This window comes from Cryptomeria japonica, chromosome 7, assembly GCF_030272615.1.
Source record: "Cryptomeria japonica chromosome 7, Sugi_1.0, whole genome shotgun sequence".
Classification (NCBI taxonomy): domain Eukaryota; kingdom Viridiplantae; phylum Streptophyta; class Pinopsida; order Cupressales; family Cupressaceae; genus Cryptomeria; species Cryptomeria japonica.
Genome location: NC_081411.1, coordinates 690,543,053 through 690,554,919, shown reverse-complemented (window position 1 = coordinate 690,554,919; position 11,867 = coordinate 690,543,053). Strand labels below are relative to the sequence as shown.

The 11,867-nt window shown below is 36.5% G+C and overlaps 1 protein-coding gene across 1 annotated transcript; it reads left to right on the top strand.

Moving 5' to 3' along the window:
* The first annotated feature begins 1,232 nt into the window (after positions 1-1,232).
* On the top strand, positions 1,233-2,301 carry LOC131856243 (embryogenesis-associated protein EMB8-like). Its single transcript, XM_059207710.1, has one exon. The coding sequence runs from the start codon at positions 1,408-1,410 to the stop codon at positions 2,068-2,070; it is 663 nt and encodes a 220-aa protein (XP_059063693.1). The 5' UTR covers positions 1,233-1,407; the 3' UTR covers positions 2,071-2,301.
* The last annotated feature ends 9,566 nt before the right edge of the window (positions 2,302-11,867 follow it).

Sequence of the window (11,867 nt, the reverse complement as noted above, 5' to 3'; positions counted from 1 at the left end):
CCAGGCTGATGTTGGTATAAATGATGAGTTACGTTTCAAATTTCAAGGCTCTACCAATCCGTTTGATCGGTTTTCAAAAGAGCTCATTTTGCCATCATTTTCAGTTACCCGCACTCCAGTGTTAGATCAGTTAATGTTGCCATTTTTGTGTGCATGCCATTTGCATCCTGTCAGTCTGGTGATCGAACTGAGAATTCAAAGATTTAATATGTACTTAAAGGTACCTATGTTCCGAATTTGAGGACCCACGGAGGTCGTTTGATATTTTTGAGAAAGGCGTCATGTGTTGCCAGGACATTGACTTCATCAGGTCCGCAGTGTCGATAAAGCCAGTTGGCCGTTTTCGGAAATTAATATCTCTTCGCTCGGGACTCGTCTTGAGAAACCGTTTGGTAGAAGTCATCCTTGTATATCAAAGTACACGCCTGTCAGATGGCGAGCTCCAGAAAGATGTTTTGATAGGTTTGAAAATTACGTCTTCGCGATTAAATGCGAAAATTGTGGCGTAATTGCCTGAAGGATGTAAAATGCAATTTTATGATCCGAAAATGATGCCGACCATTTCCAGAGGTATGTTTGAGGTCCGTGAAGCATTCCAGGGGTCAGTGGCATGAAAACGAAATTTTTTTTTTGGTCGGACTCACTTCGGGTCCGACCTGGCTCAACTGCAATTTGCCAGTGGGATGGTGAGAGGTGACTTCAATTTATTTGTCATTAATGGATTGATGGTGCGTATCTTGCATTCCAGTTTTAAACCAAAAAAAAATTCAGAGAGATATCAAATTTACCAATGTATCACTGTGTCTGATTTTGGGAGCAATAAAGTTGGGATTGCTGAAGTAGTTTGAAGGAATGATATGGCACTATCACTTAAGCTTTCTTTCTAAATATGATATGCATTGTTTTGGGAGTGAGGCACAACTTGAAAATGGGTCAAGTGTCTGCCCCAACAAAGATGCAATGGTCATAATGCTGCAAAGCTCAAACTTTATGGCTGGTTGTTTTCAGTCTCATGCCATACGTGATAGCCCTTCATTGCTAAAAGAGAAGATGATAAAAGTTCATGCAAGAGGAATACGTCATCTATGTCAAACTATATACAAGTTTAAGGAAGATATGGTTCCATCTCTAAGGCTTTTGGATGTGTGATGTATGTCCAACCTCCCAGAGAATGTCATCTATGGAGGACCAAAACCCCAATCTCCCTAGGAGAAGCTAGTACTAAAAAGGTATTGGCCAACCCTGTGGCTTTGCAGCCCTCATTTGCAAACTGCTTTTCTGCACTTTTTTGGCAACCCACCAATTTTTGTATACCAAAGGCAGATATTCCTCTCTTTGGATGGGGAAACTATTGCTCTGGATTGGCTTATAGATAATGACATTGTTAAAAGACCTGCAAGCCTAAACATGCCCATTTCAGAGAATAACTCAACGCCTATAGTGATTGTGATTCCTGGTCTGACAAGCGATTCTAAAGATCCTTATATAAAGCACATTGCTTATGCTCTTGCTAAGAATGGATGGAAGGTGGTTGTTGTCAATCATCGAGGACTAGGGGGCACTTTCGTTATTACAGGTCGTTTTTACAATGTTGGGTGGACAGAAGATCTTCGCAGAGTTATTGGTTATTTGCGTGATGAGAATCCCAAGGCCCCTTTACTAGCAGTTGGGACAAGCATTGGTGCAAATATACTGGTCAAATATCTTGGAGAGGAAGGGGCAAATACTCCATTAGTTGGAGCTACAGCTATCTGTTGCCCTTGGGATCTTGTGATAGGTGATCGGTTTATAAACAGAAGGCTTATCCAAAGGATTTACAACAAGGTTCTGGCTACTGGTCTTCGGGGTTATGCTCAGATGCATCAGGGTGCTCATGCACAGATTGCAGATTGGGATTGCATAAAAAAGGCACGTTCTATCAAAGATTTTGACAAATATTTTACGTGTCATATTGGTAAATATGCGACGGTGGATACATATTACCGCAGCTGTAGCAGTGCTTACTTTGTGAGCAATGTATCAATGCCCTTATTATGTATAAATGCTTTGGATGATCCTGTTTGTACTTGAGAGGCTATTTCATGGGATGAATGCAGGCTAAATAAAAATGTAGTTCTTGCCACTACATCACATGGAGGTCATCTTGCATACTTTGAGGGACTAACAGCGGGTAGCATCTGGTGGGTGCGGGCTGCAAAGGAATTTCTCTCTATTCTTTATTCAAGCTCCCTAATGCATAGTGGAAAGAAGACCCCTGATCCAGGCTCAACACTTTCATCTCCTTTTGACAAGGGCCCTTATTTGAATTTGCAGCAATGATGAGGAAAGGTAACCAAGAAGGTGTAGAGGCTATTGACATGGTTGAGAAGAAAGACTTTTGAATGCCAAGCAAATAAAAAAATCACCATGAAAGCACTCAGGGAAAGCAAAAATGAAGTCCCAGGCTTAATCGCATTATCCCACATTGGCTGTGCACTGGGAGCTTTTAGTATTTATATGCAAAAACGCACAGTAGTATAATGTCTAAGCCTTAAAGGCTTTTGACACAAGGTGTCCATGGGCGCCCAAGGTGGGCCCACGTGCGAGTATGTTTCTCGAGGTGATGGAAGAGTTGACTGGATGAAGATCAAGTGGACCCCATGTAGGCACGCTTCTCGAGGCAAAGAGGCAAAATTTTGTAGACAAAGGCCGGGTTAACTAGTGAGCAAGTTAGAGAGAGATCAACGGCTCGCGCTATTTCGCGAAGGAAGATGCACGAAGTTTAAACCCCACGAAATAGCGAGAGTGAACGAGAGCCATCCACGTGGCACGTAGGTGGTGGGTACAGTCAATGCTCCAGCAGGCAAGTCCCGGTGAGGTGGCACCCAGTGGCGATGACGTGGCATACAAGCAAGCAGCCCAATGGTGGTGACGTGGCCGACAAGTGGCAAAAGATGAGGTGTCATCCCAGGTGGCGCCCAGTAGACCCCATCAGCCAATCAGACCCTGCCACGTGGCAAGACATCAGAGCACATTTAGAGATGAAAAATTTAAAATTGAAATTGTTTATTATATAGTTTAGACTATATTAATAAATGAAAAATTTAAATGTTTGAGCACATCGGGGAATTAATTCGCCTAGGACTCAATTTTTGGCCAAGGTATAAAGTGTTATATATTTTCGGAAAGCTCTCGGAGTGAGGAATACGATTATGAAGTTAATTTGGAAAAATATGGGATATTTTAGAAGCAGTTTCCACGGGAACAAAATTCAGTTAGAGAGGAGAGACACTTGGCAATTTTCAGTTGTGGATTTGTTTTTCTTCCCTCCTCTTTTTATTCCCCATTCTTCTCAATTGTAAGGGTTCCAGAATTTTGTGAGGAAGTGCTCCTATTTTCATGGCTTCCATTTTCTGAAATTCTTGACCCAAATTTGTAATTGCTTTTGGTTTGTTTCAGAGTATAGAGATTGCAGGGCAGTGTTGTGAATGTGGTTTTAGTTGCAAGTCTTACTTGTGTCAGGCATGAGTAATTTCCCATGATATTGTCTCTGTGTATGCATTTAATTGTTATGAATTGAATCCTCAAGGAGGCTTATAATTTGTCATCTCAAGGAGATTGTATGATTGTTTTGTAGGCATTCTTCAATGAAGAGTTTAAACTCTATAATCAGTCATAAACAATGGAATGTGTCCCAGATCTGATAATTTTATGAATGGATTGAGTAATGCATTAGTACAAGGTATTAGTGCAGGGATATGTGGTAAGGAAAAACAACTTGCATCTATGATTTATATTCGTAGTTCTGTGTATGACTCTGTTGCCCAATGAACAAGGCACTGGTTTGATAGATTTGGGAATGGTCTCAGAACAACATTTTAAAAGATAAATCTATTTTCCCTTCATGTTTAGGGGTGTTTGTGTTCCATTCTTTCCAAGCTCTGTTTCATCCTATTGTTTGTATAGATCTAGCCAATCTGTAATGTTTCCTAATATGTTGAGCTTGTGAAATGATCTATCTGCTTAACGTTGATGCAGTTATGTGTCTGTAATTGTTGTATTTAGTGCATCAAAAGGGTGTCCCCCCCTAGGTCTAGCAGAACCTGAAGTGCAGGAGGATCAATTGGGGTCCTATGTTATGTTGTCCAAGCCCTGATGTGTTTTTGTAGACTGAAATTGGCCATTTCATAGAAAGATTTGCAGGTGTTCTTGGGTTATCACTTTTGGTGAACAACATTTGCATCTGAAGATTGGAAAAATATGGTATGTAGGTTGCAGAAAGCTCTGTATGGGCTGAAACAAGCACCGAGAGCTTGGCATGAGAGGTTACACTTGTAATACCCTAAAAATGGTCATCTAAACCATGAGTCCCTAATCTCGACAACATCACCAAGGTCCTAATCAAAGGCAATTAAATAAATCTTAAGCACACAATTAATTCTTTAATCATCAAATGTCGCATGGCAAATCAATAACCCAATATTAATTAAATATTTATTTAATTAATTAAATCATTCCAAGTAAATCATTTTAAACAATTATCTTATTTATTTTAATTAAATATATTTTCATATTTAATTAAATAAATTAGTTTGTCATTAAATCATCAAAAAGAGGAATTAATTTAAAAAATAAACAAAAATTGCCATAAATCTTCAAAGAAGGAAACAAATCTAGAAAGAGGAATTGGAAATTATGAGCACAAATCTTCAAAAAAGGAAAAAAATCAAACAAGGAATTAATTGACCAAAAAAGAATTAAAAATTTGAGAAAAGAAATCAATTGGAGATAATCTTGAAAAAACAAATTAAAAATTGATAGATAATCTCAAAGAAAGCAATTAAAACAATTAAATATTAAAATTGAATGAAATAGAGAACAAATCAATATTTTCCTGATTTTATCTTAATTTTAGTTCAATTTCCTTTAAAACTAAGAAAAGCATCCAATCACATCAATTCACCTGGATTGTGCTTCCTCTTGGAAAATCTTGACCACTCATCATCATTTGATCTCAGCCTTTGGTTTCTTTCTGAATTTTCTATAAATTTAGGCTCTCATCTCTCATTCAAAGATCCTGGTGAATATATTTTTATCATGTTGTTTTTTCTCTAGGTTCATTGAAAATTTGCATTGAGATATTGCATATTAGTTATTTCATATTGCTTAAATCCTAGAGAATATATTGTTATTATGCTATTTTTTGTTCTAGGTTCATTGAGAATTTGCATTGAGATATTGCATATTAGTTATTTCATATTGTTTAAATCATTTAGCTTAAATATTCATATATTTCTTAAATCGTGTTAGATTAATCTTGCATATCTAGCTTAAATCTTGCATCCATTTAGCTCATATTCATGCTCACATAGATTTAAAAATCCTTCATTTAGGTGTTGTCTAGTCATTGAATAGCTTAGCAATCTAAGAGCAATCTAAACTCGCATCTACTAGAAGGCAATGTGTCACTTTGTAATGGTTTATTATTCATTTATTATTGATTTACTAACCATGCATCTAATGACTTAATTGAAGTGTTGTGTATTCTAGATACAGATACAAGTCCACTTTTCACACACACATTTTTGGTGCCCACCGTGGGGCTCAAACCCACGACTACAAGATTTCTAATGTTTCTTGAAAAAATTTAATGTTTGGTTTTTATAACTAATAAACATGTGTTAAATTTGCAAATAAAAATCTTTCTTTTTGCTTGTTCTTCTGTGACAGTAAAAAATGGTCTCTTTTTGGAGGGCATAACTTTTTATTGAACCATTGGATCTAAACCAATTTTTGATATGTTGTTGAAAACCAAGTTTTCTATAGTTTCAATGAAGCGATTTTCCTAATAATATCTGGTTTAAAAGTTAGGAATGACAGAGTGCAGTACTATCATTTTACTTATTCTTCTGTGATAGTAAAAAATGGTCTTTGTTCAAAGGGCATAACTGTTTATTGAACCATGGGATCTAAACAAAATTTTAATATGTTCTATAAAACCAAGTTGTCCACATTTCCACTGACATGATTTTCCTAATTAGCTCTGGTTGAAAATTTATAAATGATAGAGTGCAGTTTTATCAAAACTGTCATAACTAGGATAGTCATAAAAAATGAAAATTCTTGTTAGATTAGTTTAATTTACAGTTTGCATGCTAGAATTTTCTTTTGATGATTTTTTTATGTTATTTTGGCAACTTATTTTGGGCTTTTAATTTTTTGTAGGTCCACTTGACAAAGAATTTATCAATCAAACATATGCCTGTCAAAGAATAAAAAACAACATGACTACTGATGCGTTGGTTTTGCAAGTTGCTTAAAGAGAATCGACCAAACACCATGTATTCTTTAAATTAATTTTTAGGCACTTAAATTGCTATCTAGTTAAAGAACAAATCTGTCTTTTGTGTTTTTAGAAAAATTTGAGAGGTAGGAGAGTATGCTCTTGCCTTTTACAAACAATCAGAAATCTAGACCCTCAAAGCTTTTTTCTAAGTTCTGAGATTTGTGTACCTTTAGCAGGCCTGTCACAATGGGAAAAAGTAATCACCCTGCGAGAATGACCCAAGTGAGTACAGCTGGACTTGAGCATTCCAACTCACTATAATAAATAGGCCTCTGGTGATTAAAGTCTCAGAGGATGGGATTATTTGAGTTTTCTCTTTGAGATCTCTCATATCGAGTATTTTGTAGGGCCTTGCGGTCTCAATCATGTTTACGTGACTACAACTTGTTTTGGTACCTTATCAAGCTATAGGCCTCAATCATGCTTGCATGACTTCAAGGGGTAATTTTGAACGGAATTCCTGACTAAGAACTATAAGATAGAAGCTACCTAATCTTTGTGCAAGAGAGATAGTAACTCTCCCAAGACACTTGTCATATCGTGCCCCCATTAGCGTTTGGATTCAGCTAATATGGTATTGAGAATCCATTGTGTGAGACTTAGAGGTTGTATTTTGATTAGCTATTGGGTGTGTACCTAAGTCAGCAAGCAAATATTTTCTTCTCTAAGCCAACTTCTGTAGGGTTAGCATGTTGTGATTGAATTATTATATATCTTGCATGTTTTCTATGTTTTCATCCCTAAAACTAGAGAAAATAAATCAAACAATATCAAATAATTCAGTGAGAAACTTTGTCCATGTCCAAACTGGTCTCTGTCAGTCATCAAAACATTAGCCCTTATCAAAAACTGGTAGTTGTTAGTCATTGAAACTCTGTTTGTCAGAATCTCATCTCTGTCCAATCCTTTGTCGTATGAATTCCTGCCTTTGTCAGTCAAAACAGTCAAAATTGCCTAGATCAGTCTACAATGAGCATAAAACTGTTCAACATCCTCCTGAGCATAAACAACCTTGATAGTGTACCCCTGTCATTGCATTGCATGATTTTGTCGATCATCTCTCAGCTAGTTCAAACAACATCTTATCAAACCTAAGTTAACTTAGATAACATCTTACACAAGATAGATCACTCCTAAAACCAAACCAAGTCTTAGTTACTTCTCTCAAATCACTACGTTAAACGAACAACTAGCTACAATTTGATCTTGACTTCTACAACACATCTAGCTCTCATTCATGTCGGTTGTAAATGCCTATTCAAACCAGAAGCTCTTCTAAATTTTTTGACAAAAGTAAGAATCCTATGGCTACCTTAGCTCCAATTCCCATGGCTACCTTGGCTCAAATGCTTCAAGATATTAAGAAAGAAATATATGATATGAAAATCCAACAAAATAAATCAATGACTCCATTTGAAAAACAAATGCATGATATCAAGAGTGAGAAACTTCAAGGAATTCTAAAACGATTATATGATTTGACAATCAAAAGCCAACAAATAATTGACAATCAAAAGCAAAATCTCAAACAATCTCACAAGACACCTTCACCAAGACATAAAGACATTTCCTCCAAATATCCTCTAGATAGACAGTTTACACCTTTGGGGCAATCTATTGAGTCGACTTTGAAAGAGCTTCTTGAGAATAATCTTATCATATTGCCTAAAAAGACCACATGGGGATGTGAATTTGTGAGTAATTATTGTGCATATCATAGACAAAATGAACATAAGACTTCGAAATGCATGGAATCAAAACATAAGATTCAAGATCTCATTGATAATGGTGTCATTGAAATTGAAGATCCTAATGACTCACCTAAAGAAAAAGAAGGAACTATTTCTAAGCATGATCAAAATTATGAACCAATGTCTAGCAAGGCTCCATATGTGGCCTCCATCTCTTCCATAATGCCTCCATCTCCTAAAAATTTTCAGAAACAATCCATACCATCTCCTTCAAACAATGAAACTTCTCATGTTTACCTTCAAGGGCTATCTCCTATGGAAATCCAAGTTAATGGAAATATTGATACAAGTTCCTCTAAAGATTTAAAAATCCCAGATCCTATACCATCATACACTTCAATTCCAAGCATACCCACTCAAAATGCTTCCCCACCATGCCAAAATATGGAGACCTTCCAAGAATCCCCTATGCCTATGCAAAATCCTATCTCTTACTTAGAAGTAGTTCCATGCCAGGAGTATAATTTGAAGAATGAAGAAACAAGTCCTATCATAAATAAATATCAAGAAACCAAAACTCCTCAATCCCATCTAATGATTGAAAAAGATCATATTTCCCTAGAATCCCATGATGATCCCCTTATACCTTTTCATTTCTTCCGAGATGACTCACTTCTATCTCAAGAGCAAAGTATCCTTCCAAATCTCATTCCTAATTCACTTCCTAAACAAGATCATGATGCCTCTTCCACCTTTTCAAATTGTCCTATTCAAAATGAAGAGTCAAACACCCTTCCTACTCTATCCAATGGTCCTCTTCCTATGCAAGATCAAGATACACCTTCCATTCTTTTCGTTGATACCATTGAAAGTCAAGAGAATAGCACCTTTATAGAGGAATCTAGTGATCTTCCTCTTCCATGTCAAGATCAAAGTATCACTTTATTCCCTTGTCATAATCCTCCATGTTTAGCTCAAGGATCCATCATTCCTACAAATCCCCTTCGTGATCCTATCATTCCTTACATTCCACCTCCATCTCATAATGGACTCGTGCCTTCTTTCCAAAGCAAAGTGTATCCTACAAGTCAAAATATTTATAAAGGCAAAGGGGTAGATCTCCACAAGCAAGAACCCCTCCATATTAAAGAAAATTTTAAAGGTCACGACCTTGGGGAAATTTCTCAAGATGTTGGTATCTCTCATAAATCCTACATTTCTCTAGTTAAATCCAAATATACACCTTCTCCTTTGTCACTTCCATCCATTCTAGGTCCCTATATCCCTCCATCCCTTATGTAGGATCAACAAAGGTACACATCTTCGAGTACCTTCCATCCATCTAAAAGACCTCCATATCATTCCTATCTATCCACACATTCTTTTCTCCCTCCAAGCAATTTGGATGCCAAGCATAAAAGTCATAAATCAAGCAATCCACATGTATTCAAGGATCAACATGTCCCATCTAATCGACATGTCAAAACAAAAAAAAATATGATCCAAAAAAAAAATGAAAATTACAAAATACCACAAAGTCCCACAAAGAAAGAAGAAAAGTCAAAATTTATATGGGTTCCTAAGGCACTTGTACAGGTAATGCGCTCTAAGGAACTACAAAAGCATCAAAAATTAAAAACCATGTGGATCCCTAAGCGACTACTTGAAGCATAACATTTTAAAGAAAAATCAAAATTGGCATCTAAAATTGTTGTTCCTCCATCCAAACCTTCCTCCATCCAAACCTTCCGAGTGTATTCCTCCATCACGTCCTTCATTCATTTTGGGTTCTTATGCCCTAAAATTTGTAACCTTTCCTCCATCCAAATCTTAAAATTTGAGATTCACTTCTCTTCCATATGTCCACCATCTCTCAAGGCATGTGCCATTTTTGTTCTTTCCAACATTTCCATCTATCCATACACAATTCTTCCAACATCCCATCCATTATCCAACACCTCTTTTTCACCCTTCCATCCCTCTTATCCAATCCTTTGGATAAATCCTTGCCCTAGTTTCATTTCATTATCTTGCCAACATCTTTGAGAATACCTTCATAGCCATGGTCTATTGCAACTCATATTCTAAGGGCACCATCCAAAGAAGTGAGACATTGGGGTCCTTCTTCCATCCCCTATTATGCCTCCATTATCTTCCAAAAGAAAAAAAATGATGAAAAAGTGAAAAAAAAAAAAAATCAAAAAAAAAAAAGTAAAGAGAAATAAATTTGTCCTTGTGTGAAAACCACTTCTTGTGGCGCTTGGGCAAGCACCATGATGAAAACCTAGCAAACGGGCATCATGCGTGATCCATTATCCTTTTACACTTTACATTGGGGGCAAATTCCATCCATGTACATCCATCTATTATCCTTCTTCATCCATTATCCTTCATCCTCCATTATCCCTCATTCACTCTATCTACATTCATATCCCTTTTCCACCTTTGATCTTGACAAGGTTAAGGATCTTTATAGGTTTTGCATGTGTCCTATCTATTACACTTGATCCAGACCCTTTGGCTCCTATCCATTTCTCGCTTACATCCTTCATTACCACCTTTGATCTTGATTATCCTATTTGTCACCTATCCATATCTTTATCAACACTATGGACAAAATGCAAAAAGATGCTTTCCACAAACCTCTTGACATGGCCACTTCTTTGGAACATATGGCTTTGTTACACTATATCCTTGATTCTCTGTACTATATCCTTGCTTTACATCACTAAAATCCTTGGTTTATATCGCTAAAATTCTTGCTTTACATTGCTATATTTGGACCCTGTTCTTGGATAAACGTTGTAAGATAGCCCTTGAAAGTGTCTACCATCATTTGATTATCCATTCATGTACTCAAAATCCCTTTTTTCTTGCTACACACTAGGGGAAAACATTAAAAAATCATAAAAATCATAAAATGTCCTGAACAAAATCCTAAAAATAAAAAAACTCACTAAATAAAAAAAACTAACAAAATCGAAGCAAGAAAGCATAGACTATCCTTCAAACCAAATCAACCACAAACAAACTCTCAAAGTCTATCAAAATTATCTCATGTCTTGTTAATATATTTATCAAACTCTATCAAACATCAACATGTCTTATACAAGGAAGGGTACACTCAAAACCATACAGATCAGTCTTATACGAGGTACTTACTCTTTGAAACTAGACATTCCTATCAATGATCACACAAATCAAAACAATGACATAGATCAGTATGGCTATTGGATTTTGTCCAAGGTAGTCTTATTTCTTGTACTAAAATGTTGTATCTTTGCTTTATCTTGTACATATCTTTTAGTCACTTTCGTGACATCTTGGTTCTTTTGGAACCCTCATGGCTTGAAACCAATCAATGTCCCAGTCTTAGGGTAATCGACTAAGCAATTTACATATCCTAAGTAATATCAACCAAGTCATCTTTCAGTCAGTGGTATCCAATCATCCACTCTGAGTCAGTCACCTGTCTCCCAACTACTGCAGAGTTTTATCATTGAGTACACAAGCAAAACAAGACTACTGAAAATAATCACTAAACTGTTTGAGATATGCATGAAATTTTCTTTGTGTGTTGTCTTTTACATTGGCTTTCGCTTATTATTCCCTCTGAGTAACTCAAGGATGTCTATCTTGACTAAGAGGAGCAAGGATTGGGGGCATAATACTTTTCTTTGTTTGTTGCTTGTGGGAATGAATCTGATGATTTGGAAACATCTAAATTAGCTGGGTGTCTATGATAAGTACCTTCACATCAAGGTAAAATCGCCACACATACCTCGACTCCGCTTATTTGTATGCTACAGGGAGGTTGGAGTCATTTCTTTGTCTATTTGAGGGAATTTCTT